Source organism: Leptonotus elevatus, chromosome 11, assembly GCF_054856555.1.
Source record: "Leptonotus elevatus isolate MCC_2025b chromosome 11, RoL_Lele_1.0, whole genome shotgun sequence".
Lineage (NCBI taxonomy): Eukaryota > Metazoa > Chordata > Actinopteri > Syngnathiformes > Syngnathidae > Leptonotus > Leptonotus elevatus.
This window is the reverse complement of record NC_141249.1, coordinates 7,586,250-7,602,259: the sequence shown is the minus strand read 5'-3', so window position 1 is coordinate 7,602,259 and position 16,010 is coordinate 7,586,250. Positions and strand designations below refer to the sequence as shown.

Genomic DNA, 16,010 nt, shown 5'->3' with positions numbered 1-16,010 from the left:
ATTCAGCTGTGCTGCAGAAGGGAAACATGGAAAACAGGCTGGATAGGGGCTCTCGAGGACTGAACTTGAGCACCCCTGAGCTGAAGCAATCACACAACCACCGGTCACCAGACTGATTGGCGATTACATTTATTATAACAGTTTGTGGTGAGAATTGATTGTATATTTTGAGTTTCAGCTCAATTGTAGTGGTCCGGTTATTAATTTAGAAAATCTGGTCACAGTAAAACAAACATTGGAAGTGGTCATGGAAAACGCCAAACGTCTCATAGCATCCATCTGTCGTTCCATTTTCTAAACTACTTGGCCATGGGCAAGCATACATTTACCAGTGGCTCCAGAAGCTTCCTTACGTCAACCTAGTTTTATAACGGCACATCAGACCTGTTGCATTTACACGAGAACTTGCTGGCGCCCACAAGAACACAGCATATGCCAGATTGGACCAAACAGATTAGAGTGGCAACTTCAAGGCAAGCCTCTAAGGTGATTGGACGCCGGTGGGGGTGTGAGATATTTAAGATATGCAGTGTGTGCACATTTATTGGTAAATGTTTAATCGTGACAGTGGTGGAAATCCCCCGCTTTTTACAATTACTTCTGACTCTATCATTTGTGGCACATACTGTATGTGTTAATTTTTTCAGTTTCATCATGTCTAGGATATGTCATAACCATGTTCCTGTCAAATGAAACACTTAAAATGGAAGTTAAGTTACCAAATTATTACACCATAATTGTCTTGGACAGGGGTACCCAAAATGCAGGGACATTTGGCCATTTTCAATATAAGTTAAATGAAACATAAATGAATGAGACATTACTTTAACATGGGAGTCCGAGAACGTATTAAAAGTTTACAAGAGGCACAGAAAAGCTTGGCAACTGCTGTTGGTCAAGGACTAGCATTTACAAGTAGATCAGACAAGAAGTGTTTATGCTTTTAAGGGCAGAGACAAAGACCTACAGAAGACTAGCTTCCTGTGCCCCCCACCACTCACAGTGAGAAAGTGTCACACTACCCACAAACCAAATGCCAGCTAGTGTCACAAGTGGTTTGATTTGGGGGGCTTGAATCTAAACCTCGTTTTCGTCCACAGTCGTCCATCTGCTGGCGCACAACAGGTGGTCACAGTTTTACTACCATAACACTTTTGTGTAACAATACTTAAGATTTCATCATAGGCCAAAAAACAAATTCTTCAATTTTGTAGAAATAACGGAGTCAGTATCCTTCAGTCAGATTGGAGACGGCATTCGTATTAGAAAGAACCTGATTCTTTTGTCTGACTTTTATGGCAAGTAAACAATGGAAGGATTGCCCAGTGGCATCCACTTCAAGAATGCATTTCTAGTTTTCCAGCCCTTCAGACATCCTGTAACATCGCACAAGCAAATACATTAGGGTGCCTCCACCCTAATGATGCAGTAAAGGCATCCATCTATTCTCTTTTCTCCTGATATGTTGGACTTGTCAAGTGGATGTTTTAACTTGGTTTGCCATTAACCGACTTTGGCCTTCAGAGTTTACACAGTTTTAGGGTGCTTTCGCATAGTTATGGATATTTTTTGGAGAGCGTTTATAACAGATTCGACCAGGGATCGATAACCATCACTTTATTATTCAGCCATCTTTTATTCCCATATTCCCAATTGTATCATTATTACTTTATTTTCGCAACATGAGTCAGACCCATACTAAATAATTAGGTGTGCCATATAAGTCAATTTCTGTCTATCATGGATAAATGTAAACTGTAGTAACTAGGGCTAATTACTGGACTTGCAAGGTTGCATTTTCCTGGTTACAAATGCCTGTTGCTAAAATTTAAAAGCAAGTAATCTGTGACAAGAAATAGTAACCCGAAAGTGTTGTAGTTTGCCACATGACCTGTCTTTTATTCAGGCAGCGGGTGGGTTGACGTTACACAATTTTATGGCACATGACGTTTGTAAAAGTCAGCAACTCTCAATTGGTGCCTTTTAATTCGAGCCAGCAAGTTGCCATGACAGCGCTAAATGTGAAAACACGTTAATTCGCCTTTTTATCCTCGAATCTGATACAATGAGCAGTTTGTTTATCCGTTCTCTAGCCTATAGCTTACCGGATAATACTGTTAATAATCAGATTGTTAAAACTGTTAAGAGCCAAGCTGTTGTACACTGACAGGGAAATTTCAGCGTGAAGTGAAGGGTAGGGGGATCGGAAATATTAGCTGTTAACCCTCAACCATCTTTACTGAGCGTAAATAACACGGACAGATGATATAGCTTAATCAATATTCTTTGAAAATTCTAATACTGCAACGGTTCATAGTAGACACAGGTTCGAACGTCTGCAAAGCTTTTTTTTGGGGGGGGGGGGGGGGGCACGAAATAGTGCGACATTCGGCGTAGGTGGAAATCTTACTGGCGAGGTGACATTTGGCACTGGCTACATCCGCCGCCGGGCGATTGGTTATCGATCAGGCTGACTGATAACGTATCGATGAAAAATATACATTCAGCGAGCAAAACAGTCCCAAACATAGTGTGGTGCTCTATAAACACATACTACGCCATTAATAAAACGGTATTTATAAAAGAAATATTAAACTTACCACTTTGACTTCCGCTCGTTTTTTACACTCTTTGGGACCGGAAGAAGCATTCCTGATTTTCCCTGACTCCCCTAAATGACACGCAGAGGGCAAAAAACGCCCCACAAACAAAAAGAAGAGCGACGGCTCCCGTGTTTATCTGTTACAAGTAAACTCGTTGCATGTGACTGCATGGTATCTACCACGACCTTCAGCTTTGGCGTGTAATTGTGTTTTCAGAGATTGGGTGTCGATGTGAGAGCCCGGATCGTGGACATACACACACGTAGACAAACGGAGGCGTGGGGAATAGACTCCGGCCTGCACACTCAGGCCATTGGTTGACAAACAGCAATCAAATGCAAATTCCTAACCTCTGAATCAGCAGGGGCCAACCCCTCAGTCATCACCCCCACCCCCTCGGAGGAGGGGGGTGTCGCTCGCTGCTCAATGCACCGGTGGTGCTCCACCATGTAGTCATTCATTCCTAAAGCCTAATAATATCAGCATACGGTACTTCGCTCTTCGCTGTGGAAAATAATACATTTTAATGTTAAAAAATAAATAAAACGCTGCATATTAAAATATTGTATGGCTATTGGCTAATCTAGACATTCAATATTTGTTAAAAAACTGCCATATTATGTCCAAAATGCCTATTCTGTTCACACTTAATTAAAGCCAATTACTGTTAATCTTAACATGTCATTTCCCATCTGGAATGTGGATGTAGTAATTATGACAAGAGCAAAAGAGGATGTAGAGTTTTACATATTATTTAGGTTCTGTATTAAAATTATTGTTCAGTATAAACCTTCATTTTACATTCGTAACAGGATGGGAACAAAATGCAAAACATCAACGATTATCTTTTGTGTAAACAGGAACAGATTTAATGACATTTAAATTAAAAAAACTGCTAGCAGTCAATTTTCTATTAAGTGTATTATCTAATGAACAAGATAATGTATACAATAAAATGACCCCCCACTCCATCCCATAAAAAAAATAATAAATAGTAGACTTTTAGAGGAAGTCGCAATAATATGCACCTCCACTTGTCTAAACACGGTATTCTGATAAATATACACAGCTGGGGACGGCCATTTTGCCACTAGCTGTCGACTGAAAATGACATATAGGACTCAGGTGTTCCCGGCTCACCTATTTTCTGAAGCTGAGCTGTGATAGGTCATTTCCTGAGCCATGAGCAACTGTAACGTCATTTTCAGGTGACAGCAAGTGTTAAAATGGACGTCCCCTGAGAGCAGGGCTGGACTGGCCATCTGTCATACAGGGCAGATGCCCAGTAGGCCGGCCTCTTTTGAGGCCGATGCTGTGCTTTTTAAATGATTATTTACCTACATTTTACCCCAAGAGACTGGCCCACAATTTAGAGGGAACAGTCCGTTAATCCAGTTTGAATATATACATAGTAAACTGAAATATCATCAATAAACATCGGTGGTAGAACTACATGTTAGGCAGGAGTTAGGCTGGACCGTGCCGGTGGGCCTAAATCAAAATGCCAGGGCCGAATTATTATTATATTTTTATTTGATTTTTGCCAGTCCATCCCTGCCTGAGAGGGATTTTTTTTTTTAAATGGGCGGATTTTACTATTTAATTGATATTCCACAAACATGATCGTATTCAGAATTCCGTCTTTAGACTAATGGGGGCACATACAACATATTATTGTAAAGATTTTTGGGGATTTACTTTCCTTTTAAGGCTTTTATTTCTAGAAAAAGTTTGCCTTCTTATTAAGGAATGAACAATGCATTCAAGTGGAACAGTAACCATTTCAAAATTAAGGGTGAAGTCTGCAATTAACTGTTCAATCACATTTTGTTAGTTTCATTTCACATCCATCGTAGTGGTGTTTACAGTTAAAAAGGTGACAATTGTGTCAATGTCCCAATATTTATGACCAGACTGACATGTTGCCTGTACATATTTTGTACAAAACCCACAGTAAATCGACATCCCTGTGTACTGTCATGGAGTAGTGACGAAAAGAGCGCACTAGTACGTCGTTCGTAAGATAGAAATCAAGGATAACAAATTTCCACAAGCCTCTTCAACCAAATTGTAGCCCGTGTTGCATTTATATATACAACAGTGACGTCTAGTGGACAGCAGTAAAAATAACAGCCAGCCTAACGTTCATACCCATTTAAGGTGAAACGACAGAGAGAGCCGAGGTTGATGCACTTGGAAGTAATGTTTATTAAAATGTCAATTCAGACATGGCTTTCAGCATTCTCATGCACATAGTCAAAAGAGAATACACCGTTGCAACAGTAATGATAGTTATAAATAAGCACCATAGCACACACAAATACACATATTGTGTGTAAAATAATCACACTTAAAGGCTGTTCTAGTCCAAATGTTGGCACACGATTAGTATTTACAGTATGATTGATTGGATATGTTGGCAAATAAAGATAGATACTGTGAAGAGTGTGTGGCACACAAAAGTCAAATTACAACATGACATTCGATGACAAAATCATACAAGCCTGAGAAAGTAGATTTCATACAAACTTTGGTTGTTGGCAGCAAAGGCCAACAGCTCAAGCTTTGTTGGATGAAGACACTATAAAAACAATGTGGGACTTAATTTTCTTCAAAATAACCTGTTTGTGTGTTACTAAAGTCTACTCAAGTATAAATAAAAATAGATTTGCTTCCGTAAGGCAGAAGTGCTTTTTCAAAATCTACACTAAGCAGGTATTATCATGTTATGTTTGTATCAACAGGAGAGGTTTCATGTACATTCAGTACACCGTCGAAACAAGTAGCGGTGTTTCAGTATGTCACCAAGAACCTTCACAAGTCATTTGTATCTGCCAGCAATGGCCTTGTGTCTGACTACACAGCAAGACTAAATGTATGTACGCAACAAGTATGGCCTAGTTACATGGACAATAAAGCGTGCTTTACTATTTTCCTTAAGTCTGAGACATTTTGATGCAGCTCAACTGAAACATTTGTAACATGCATGTGATAAAATGGCAAACAGAATTATCTCCCGTTTATATTTTCCCATTTTCTTACTAGTTAGGCCATCCCGTGTATCTTCTTGTTTATCTAGAACAAGGGTGAGACATTTCAATGTTCAATATTCATGCACTAACTACATTAATTTAAACCTACAGGCCAGTCGTTCAAGTACCTTTGTTTAACACCTCCCCACTCAATATTATTATTTTTTCTTCATTTGGTGTTGTCATATTATAAGGTCACTGTTTACATATAGATTTTTTTTCCTGTGTAAGGTTTATAATTAGCTGACAAGGTCCTAAAAGTATTCACTACTGTATACATAATTCCCAAGTCAATACAAAAAGTGGAGATAAAAATCCTATTATCTGATTATTATTATTAAACCATTATTAAACTAGAAATGCATGGCCGTAGATGACCATTATATATGCAACTAGATATCTTTTGGATTTTCTGATGTATTTCATTACATAAGTGGAAACATTGACAATGGAAGTTAATTAAATTAAAGAGTTTCATCAACCCTTGACCAAAACAAACAAACGAACAGTTATGATGAATCATATAATGTATGAAGAAGGAAATCTAAAAAGTACTGTTATGGACACAACAAAAATGTGATCGGATTTTGCGATTTCATAGATTTGCAGAATGGCCAAATATTAACATCACTAAAAACTTTCCTTTTGGACACAGGAAGTGCATTGTACTAAATTAAAGCAGTGTGATCAGCAGTGTGTCCAAAACTGCTATGTATCATGTTAATTGATGAGGTGGAAGATGTAGTTTTTGTTCATAGGTATTCACAAGTTACTCAACAGGCCCACGTTCTTTTATGTAAGCAGGCTCAGCCATGCAGAAGGTACCGCTGTACGTACATTTTTCTGACCGGGTCAGCCACTCCGAGGGTATTGTCACGGGGCTCCTGCTTACTTTAAGGCCAGACTGGTGAGTGTGGGCCTCCTCTTAGCACCTTTGGTCTAAATAGGCCGACAGCAGAAGCGCGGGTGGCAGGAAGTCCTCCTGTTTGTTCACCACTTCGGTCTGACGAGACCCATTCAAGTCACTGCCTGAGAGACCAACAAATGGACTTTAAAAGACACCAGGGAAAGCATTTCGATTTTATTGACCATACCCATACAGAATAATAGCTTTGCTCTAATTGTTTATATCCCATGGTTATACTGTGAAAAATATTTATTCATGGTGTTGTTTTGTTGATGAGCAATGTTGTATTTGTGGCAAACAAAATTTTGAATTATGGCCAGAAGTTCAACCTTGGTTTCAAAATGTTACAATAGCAAATGTGCAATCTCCTGAGTGGTTATGGGAAATTGCTTTATGATATGATGAAACCAAGGTTGAAATTCTTGGCCACAATTCAAAAAGCACGCTCATCAACAAAAGAATACCAAACGTGAGTGACACATGTTGGTTTTGCTTCAAGCTGGAACTGGAGCCTTAGTTATGGTGGAGGGGATTATGAATACTTCTAAATAACACAAAACTATCAGGCTCCTGCTAGAAGGCAAAAAAATGTCAGGAAATTCTACTAGAACAGGGGCCTGCAACCTGTGGCTCTTTAGTCCCTGCCCTGTGGCTTCCTGTGGAACTCTTTGGAAGAAGAGAGAGAAAAAATAAATTTATTTTTTAGATACAATATTTTTTTTAATGATTCATAAAAAATACATTTAATTGTTTTTATTTAAACATTAGTTGAATAAAAATGCATTTCATGATTTTTGATTTAATCATTAAATAAAATTAAATACAATTAATTTAATGATTAGATAAAAATATATTTAATTGTTTTAATTTAATCCTAAATTAAATAAAAATGCATTTAATTATCTTTTATTTAATCATTAGTATTAAATAAAATCCAAGTCCAAATTTTTAAGATGTCAGAAAAATATAAATAAAAGGTAGATACAAAGTTTTTAAAATTACCTAAACATGTCCAAAACGTGACCATAGCATGTCCAAAAAGAAAGAGGAAAAGCAGAAAATTACCATAAAATGTCCATGTCCACAATGCTGCCAAAAATGTCAGAGAATTTATTAAATAAGGCAGAAAAAAACATTCAAAAAGTAACCATAAAATATCCCAAACCAAAAGAAGAAAGGTATAAAGTTACCATTTTATAAAATGTCTTTGGAATTGCAAAAAAAAGAAAAGAAAAAAAAAGAAAAAGGAAGTCAGAAATTGATTTACTTTTTTTTAAGCAGGAAAGAAAACACTCAAAAAGTAACTATAAAATGTCCAAAAACAAAAGAAAAAAATCCAAAAAATTACCCCCAAAAATTGATAGCAAAAAACAGAAAAACTTTTCAAAAATAGCCATAAAATGTCCAAAAAAGGAAGTACAGAGGCAGAAAATGACTATAATAGATCTACAAAATTGTCAAAAATGTCAATGACAGAAAAAAGTATGAAAAATTACTAAATAAGTACATCCAAAAACGGAAGATGAAAGGTACAAGAAAATGTATCTCTACATTTTGCATGCTGCATATTTTTCTATTATGGTGCAGCTCTAATTGGGCCCTCAGTACATTAGACTAACAAACTGTTTCCTTCATCACAACCTTCAAATGTTTTGCGGCTCCAGACACATTTTTTGTTATTTATTTGGACTAAAATGGCTCTTTTGACAGGAAAGGTTGCTGACCCCTGTACTAGAATTTTATTTGGGGGTCAATCAGAGGCACTTCAATGGTGGCAAATATGTGCTGAGCCACGCAAATTTCAATGTGAATTTCAATGTGATTTTTTGATTTGGAACACAGCCACATGTCCATTTATAAGAGAGGGTGCATACTTGTGCAACCACATTATCTGAGTCCCCCCCCCCCCCCTTTTCAATTAACTTGTATACTTCAGGTTAAAAGTCACATTTATGGTGAAAAATGTATTGAAATGATTTATGTTAGTGTCTTTTTTTATAGCACAAAAACCTGGCTTTTAAACAGGGGTGTGTAGACTTTTTCTCTGCGTTCTAGGTTGAAGGATCCTGAAGTCACACTCACTTGAAGAGACGAGGTCCATGTACTGGCAGACAGCATGGAGCAGCAGCCTTTCAAAGCTAAGCCACAAACATGAAATCCACATCACGGCGAATCACTTGTGCAAAGAAGCAATCAACTGCAACCTGATGTGATTTGAGCTGCACATGTTCTTGGAATGTTGTTGGTTTGCTACAGTATCAGTATCATCAGACAAAAGATGTATGAGAGATTTACGTTGTTATTTTTATCTTACGAAAGGACACCAAGTGCAAATAAACACACGTGGGCAAAATAGCGTGCTCGCTACTGAGCGGTGACCCCAAAAAACACATCCTCCAGTCAAATGATGTGTAAACAGAAGCACCTGGCTAAATTGTCACCGATCACATATTAAAAGGATAAATATGTGACGTCTGTATGTGGCCATATGGTGCTTCGTCCAATTTCATGAATAAAACATAACTAATAATATAATAATCACTGCAGCCGCTGCTTGTAATGTAATACCTGCTGGATTTCAGGTGTACTGTAAAGTGCTTTGTTACAGCTTCAGCTGCTGTAAAAGCACTTTATAAATAAAATTGAGTCATCCAATGAGCCATTTTTGAAATCGGAAGATGTTACGTCATGTAAGAAAATATGATTTTACTTTTCCTACACTTAAGCATGTGTGATGTTACTGACTGGAGGTCGGTAAGTTTTATTTTATTTTATATACTGTATGTAGATTTTATTTATTTAGCAATTTAGATGATAAGTTCAGTGTTTAGGAAATGCAGTCCACATGTTTACATATTATGTATCACGAAAATAATAATTAAAAAATAATTAATATATACTTGATGCGCACATGTCTAACATATTTAGTTTATTTATGGAAAAAAAACTTTTTTTTTATTTTTATTAACACAGTCTTCTGTAAATAATACATTGCTCACTATCATATTTATTTTTTACTTTAATTGCTGAAAGATCAGAGTGAGTGAATGTTTTACTCGACACGGGCTCCGTGGAAAGCTGCAGTTCTTCTTTACTGTAACTGCAGCTGGACGGAGTCCAGGAAAAAGTTCCCCACGGGGAAAATAAAGGTATATCGTATCGTATCGTATCGTATCTTTAGTGACATAGGTTGCTTTTACTTCTTTCGTCCACTAGATGTCACTTATGTTGCTGCTTTCACGGAAGCACCAAAGCTCCGAATCTGTTTTGGCACAATTTGAAGGAAAGCCTCAAGGTTCTTGAAGCTCCACCTGCCCATCTCTATGGAGCTTTTTTTATTGTAATAAATATGAATTAATTGCTTGTTTGTTTGTTACAAAATACATTAGAAAATCATTACATGTAAAATCACAATCGCAATTTTGAATGAAAAAAAAATACATATAGATTATTTTCCTAAATCGCCCTAGTTGCTGACACTTCACTTAGAAAAGCAAAAGGGTTTTGGAATCCATAAGTGCACACTACTATGAACCCACTTGTTCACAAATACAGTTCTAAAAAAATAAAAAAAAATAAAGTGAAATTTGCGGTACTGTATAGCCCTAATGTTGCCAATTCTTGCTGAAATTATCTCAAATTTTAACAAGATGTGCAGAATGTGACTCAGTTTACTGTTAAATTTAAGTTCAATTTTAATGATTTACTTTTGACTTATTTTCCCGGTGAAGAATGTTGAATAATTCATTATCAATGAGAAGGCCTTTCGTGCACATGCAAAAAAATAAAATTAAAATTAAAATAAAAAAATAAAAAAATGATCGATACCTGCTGTTGAGGTTGGTAGTGTAAATTGAATGAGGCTGAGCGAGGAAGAAGCTCAGAAGGTTTCCTTCAAGCACTTCCAGCGTTCCCTGTGAGGAGAATGTAAAACAACAGTGAGAGATAAGAGAAGCAACCAACTCTCTTTGTTCTTCTTCAAATACTGAACGACTTGTGATCCTTTGCAGAGGAATAAGCTTAATGTTGGTTATCGACTCTCATGAAACCACATTTACAAGCATGAACATTTGAACATACCGTACTCTAGTGTGTATGAAAATGTAAGCTATTATGACGATTTAGAATTTTACTCCCATTTTAAACAGTTATTGTTCTGAACACAACTGTAAGAGCAAAGACGAATTATAACTTGAAGAAATGTTTTTCAAAATGCATACTCACCATAGGGATTTGTTTCCTTCTCAGAGTTGTTCGCAGTCTCCGATCGATTCTCCGGAAACATTCCTGAGCTGTGAAGGCAGGGTATACTGTGGAAAGACAAACAACCAGTATATATATATATATTTTTAAAGCCACAACAATTAATCAATTAGTGAGCAACTATTTGACATAAACCTTTTTCATTTACTAGACTACAAATTTTCAGCTTTCATACACCAAAGTTAAACAGGTTAGTGTAATAAATAAATACTCATAAGTTGTTTTTTTTACTCATATTGAAAGAGAGAAAATTAGGACATTAATAAAATCCGTTCACATGATTATATTTCTTAATATATAGTACATACAGTATACTTCAATCCAAATGACATCACCATTCTCCCTGTGCTTGCACGTATTTTTTCTGGGTATTCTGGCTTCTTCCCACAAACCCAAAACATGCATGTTGGTTGGGTGAAATGAAGACTCTTGAAGGCCTTTTCACACTGCACTTGCTCGACAGGTATGTTTATATTTTAACTTCTTTTTGATTTTTAATTGATTGTATTTTCCCCCCGCCCCAAATAAATTGATAAATGTAGTGTTATTGAACACTCGACTATGATGAAGTCATGCTATCAATATAGCAGCCATGCCTAATGTTGGCTTTTTTACATTGCTATTGATAGCTTAGTATTGCTCGCGCTGTTATTTTGTTGACGCTGGATATGCGTTCTCTGTGAATATTAGTGAAGCAAGACACTTTTACTTTTTGTCAACATATTGTTGACATTTTGCCAGTTGTAGGAGCCTATATCACACGTAATTGCCATGTTCAGCTAAAAGAAAAGTGTATATAAAGTGAAATTCTGCATTTGACAGAAGGATTGACTGAAAAACCTGCATTAATTTCCCCTCCAATCAGCACAAAATCAATGTGCTTAAAACACCACTAGACTTTAGCTGTGATGAAGATTTCAAACTTGGCATTATAAAAACGAGCATAGGAATTTTGACGAGACATTTACACAAAAATCAAGAGGAAATGCGCAGAAATGGTCATATCAGGCTGTGAGCAGGATTCTTGTCACATCTTTGACACAACAAGAAACTCAAGCACCAAAGGAAACCTTGAAGGTAAATTACCATTCCTCTGGTCTTTAAGGGGACAACTGCCAAGTTTCTTCTTGACCACCTCCTGCTCAAGCAGAGACAAAAGCCTCTCCTGCTCTTCTCCAGAGCAATTCATGAAGTCACTCCATGGCTGAGAGAACAAGAAGCGGGTTTACAAATTACAAACTAATCTGATCCAGCATCAGGAATTAAAAAAAAAACACAATAGAGGGAAACAGACCACAATTCACAGTTATTGAAGTAGTGTGTGCACCAACCTCGATGTAGTTGTCATTGGTCCAGGCCTCCGTGAAGATAGACGGGATTGCCGGACTGCTGCAAACTTCCAGTTCATCTTTGGGACACTCGTCGTCCTTCTCAAGAAGATTGGCAAGGTAGCGTGCTGTTTTTTGGTTTGTTTTTTAGAAAGACAGATATGAAATGTAGAAAATAATTCAAGACTGTTCTCAATCAATAAAACTTCCATTTAATATAATGTATGTAATCAAATGGATGAACATTATGTGCTCTATGCTGGCCATTTATGTCCAACTTGCTATATTTTTTGGGATCGTTTTTTCTGTGGTAATGCAAATGTAATCAATCTATCCAAAGGAGGGATTTTTTTTGGTCTGATTTAGTAATTTGCAACTTCAGCTCTTTAGATATCAATAATTTATTGCTTATATAAAAAAAAAAAGGCCAATTGAAATCCATGTAAACCTTGTTATCGACCGCAATGAATCATACAATTTGGGTAAAATGTTTTTTGATTTTTTTCTACCAGATTAGACAATTTTTAAATTGTTGGTGACTTGTGAAAGTGTGTTACGTGGGCTTCCTCTAGCAGTAAGTTAAAAAAACAAATTGAATATTTTCAAATGTTTATTCAGGTAGAATTTTTATTTTTGATGTGTAAATATTTTACATTTACTAAATGGTTATTTAAGTAAAGTACATTCAAACTGTGTATAACAATAGAACGGTTGTGTGGAAAGACATTAATATAAAACATTCCTTAATAATAAAATCTCTGCCCCATTATTGATGAACACTTGGGCTGACTATCGCTACTATATTTGGTGGTAATTGGTGAGTCAAGTACTTATTAAGGTGGTATTAAAAATTTAACAGCACTCCAATGGGGGGAGAAAACCCTTCATCTTGTTTTAGTTGCTCTTTAATCTACGTGTTGTGTAAGCAAACTAGAATTTGGGGGGTAAATATAAAACTTAATGGATATTTATAGTATGGCAAGAACTCATGATAGTTAAAAACCATATGCAGTAAAAAATATATATATATTTGGTGAAAATTACAGACTGCCATATGGACAAAAATGGCTATGAATAAACTGGTGTAGTAAAATCTAACAGGGTCAAAGGCTAAAGCCACATATTTGTCTAATATTACTTTGCTAAGGAAGTTTAGTTATAATAACGGTTTACTGTATTTCTTGAAGTCTGCACTTTACAAAGTGCAAGCCGAGTTGGATGAAACTTTTTAGCATCATTCGTGTTGTCAATTATCTTACTGTTCTCCTGTCGGCGCAGACTCTTCTTGCCTTTGGCACGTGGCGTGAGGTCAGAATTGCGGATGGCTTGGTTGATATAGAACTGCTTCTTTTTGTTGGGACATGCTCGCTTGGCTGGAGAATTGGGCAGGGAGGTGCATTTACGCTCCTCGATCAGGCTGCCAACACAAGAAAAACATATTTTAGTGTGTGTGTGTGGGGGGGGGGGGGGGGGGATAAGCAACCTCATCCTTAATTTGACATGTTCTTGTTTCTGCTACACTTAACCTTGGTTTTCTGTTCTTCCCCAGTCAGCAATGATACATGTTCTAAAGACACAATAGACGCACTACGGGAGCGTCTTAATATCACCAACTGGTTTTATGTCTTTAATAGAGGTATATTTCGAGTAAAATAATGAGAGGAACAGAGAATGGATGGATTGAAGGAATGTAATAATTATATGTTTTACATTTAAAAAAAATGTACAGTGCATTGTAAACAATTTAAGTCCAGTTGAGTTACACATGGACCAATTTGACTATTTATTTTATGTTAAATTGTTGGAACATTAAAAATGGTCAATTATTGATAAGTGTGTTTACATGTTTTGACTAAAGGCACATATTTCCATGAGGTAGGACTTATTTTTCTTATTATATGTGAAAATAAAAATAAAATATTTCTGTGAAAAGTTGATGCATGGTAATGCTGGGGGGAAAACATCAGCAATGGAAAAAAGAGATAAATGTAAATTCCAAAAGTAAATGAAAAAAGCAACACTTTTAATAAACTCATTTCCATTTGTCACTAAAATACTTTTTAAAATTTTATATTATCTAATATGCAAGAGCTGTACCAACAGATCCGTCACAAAAACGCAAGTGGATGGATATTAATTTTAGACTTTTTACATGAATGCCTATTGTGTACAGTACTGCTTCTAGAGGAGCTGTTGCTACTTTTCTTGTCATCTTATTTAGCAACATGAGTGGCTTCTGCCTCGGTGTCACTGTCAATCAAAACTGAGTTTTATTATGACCGTAAGAGCAGGGTAATATCATCGGTACAGCTCTTACATCGGATCACATTCACGTGTGCAGGGGTACCCAATGAAGTGTCCAGAGAATGTAGGTCAGTAGTACTGCAGTGGCTGATGCAATGTTTACCGTTTAGGACTTAAAATAAGCAGCACAATGCTTCAGTTAACGTGCAACATTGTTTATTTATTTTAAAGGATTTAATCAAGAATAAGTGAATTTCAACGTAGGTGTCTTGTACACCCTTCCCATGGGTTCACCACCTGTGGGAGGGGTCAAAGGGGTCGGGTGCGCAGTGAGCTGGGTGGCAGCCAAAGGCGGGGGCCTTGGCGGTCCGACCCACGGCTACTGAAGCTAGCTTTGGAATGTCATGACATGGAATGTCACCTCTCTGGCAGGGAAGGAGCCCGAGCTGGTGTGTGAGGCAGAGAAGTTCCGACTAGATACAGTCGGACTCACCTCCACACACAGCTTGGGTTCTGGTATCAATCCTCTCGAGAGGGGTAGGACTGAGGGAAAAACTCGGACATGGCAGGGGTTCGGTGAGGGCATGAAAAACGACTTCCGGACGGCTTCGAAGAAATTCTGGTCCACCATTCGGCGTCTCAGGAGAGGAAAGCAGTGCGCCATTAACACTGTGTATAGCGGAGATGGGGTGCTGCTGACCTCGACTTGGGACGTCGTGAATCGGTGGGGAGAATACTTCAAAGACCTCCTCAATTCCACAGACACGTCTTCCTTTGAGGAAGCAGGGTCTGGGGACTCTGAGGTGGGCTCCCCTATCTCTGGGGTCGAAGTCACTGAGGTGGTTGGAAAGCTCCTCGGTGGCATGGGAGTTCGCCCAACCAGTCCACATATGCTTTGTGGACTTGGAGAAGGCATTTGACCGTGTCCCTCGGGGAGTCCTGTGGGGGGTGCTTCGGGAGTACGGGGCACCGACCGACCCTGCTAAAACTGCTGCCCCCGCAATCCGACCCCAGATAAGCTGTAGATGAATGAGGCAGCAACAATCATTTTAGCAGTTCTATTAAGTGGCCAGAACAAGCGAAATGTTCGTCCAGTGTGCAGTCGCAAAAGGAAACAAACATGTCCATTTAAATGGGCATTAGCAAAGCAGCTAATGGTTGAGACGAGTCGTTTTCACTCACATATAATCCTGCTCTTCATTGTGTTTCGTCAAAACGACCATCTTATTGCGAAGGGGCTGTTTCGGGTATTTTAACAAAGCTTGCCAAACAGAGATGTTACTAAATTCTGTGTCAAAACAATAATTAAGCCGCGGCACGAAGCACAGTAGTGTTCAGGCTGAAATGTTAGCAGTGGCTAACGAGCTTGGAAGCTACACGAAGAAAAATAGCTCTCCCGACCCGCCCCCTCAAAAACCGGAAGACGATGACGTACGGCAGTTCACTTCACTACCTGCCAGATTTGGTGTCAAAATAAATTTGGAAACGTAGACTATTCTCTGATCTTTATATTAACCGGACTTTATAGTAATATATAGATAATTTAGTTCATGACTAAGGACCCATGAAAATTTACATTTGTAGTTTTTTTAAAACATAATTTGTATTTATTCATCTATCCATTCATTTTCTT

At 37.6% G+C, this 16,010-nt stretch overlaps 2 protein-coding genes across 3 annotated transcripts in view; both read right to left on the bottom strand.

Annotated features, from left to right (window-relative positions):
* The window catches only part of arid3a (AT-rich interactive domain 3A), a 50,702-nt gene extending 47,849 nt beyond the window's left edge, over positions 1–2,853 (bottom strand). For both annotated transcript variants that reach the window (XM_086090084.1, XM_086090085.1), the window contains exon 1: positions 2,601–2,853. The gene's annotated coding sequence lies outside the window, so the exon portion shown is untranslated. The remainder of the gene's footprint in view (positions 1–2,600) is intronic.
* A 1,934-nt stretch (positions 2,854–4,787) lies between these two features.
* r3hdm4 (R3H domain containing 4) lies at positions 4,788–15,777 on the bottom strand. Its single transcript, XM_086090080.1, has 8 exons — positions 15,560–15,777; positions 13,393–13,550; positions 12,137–12,261; positions 11,892–12,009; positions 10,767–10,852; positions 10,371–10,456; positions 8,625–8,680; positions 4,788–6,664 (listed from the first exon to the last, which is right to left on the bottom strand). The coding sequence occupies exons 1-8, from the start codon at positions 15,598–15,600 to the stop codon at positions 6,561–6,563; spliced, it is 774 nt and encodes a 257-aa protein (XP_085946206.1). The 5' UTR covers positions 15,601–15,777; the 3' UTR covers positions 4,788–6,560.
* Between the last annotated feature and the right edge of the window lie 233 nt (positions 15,778–16,010).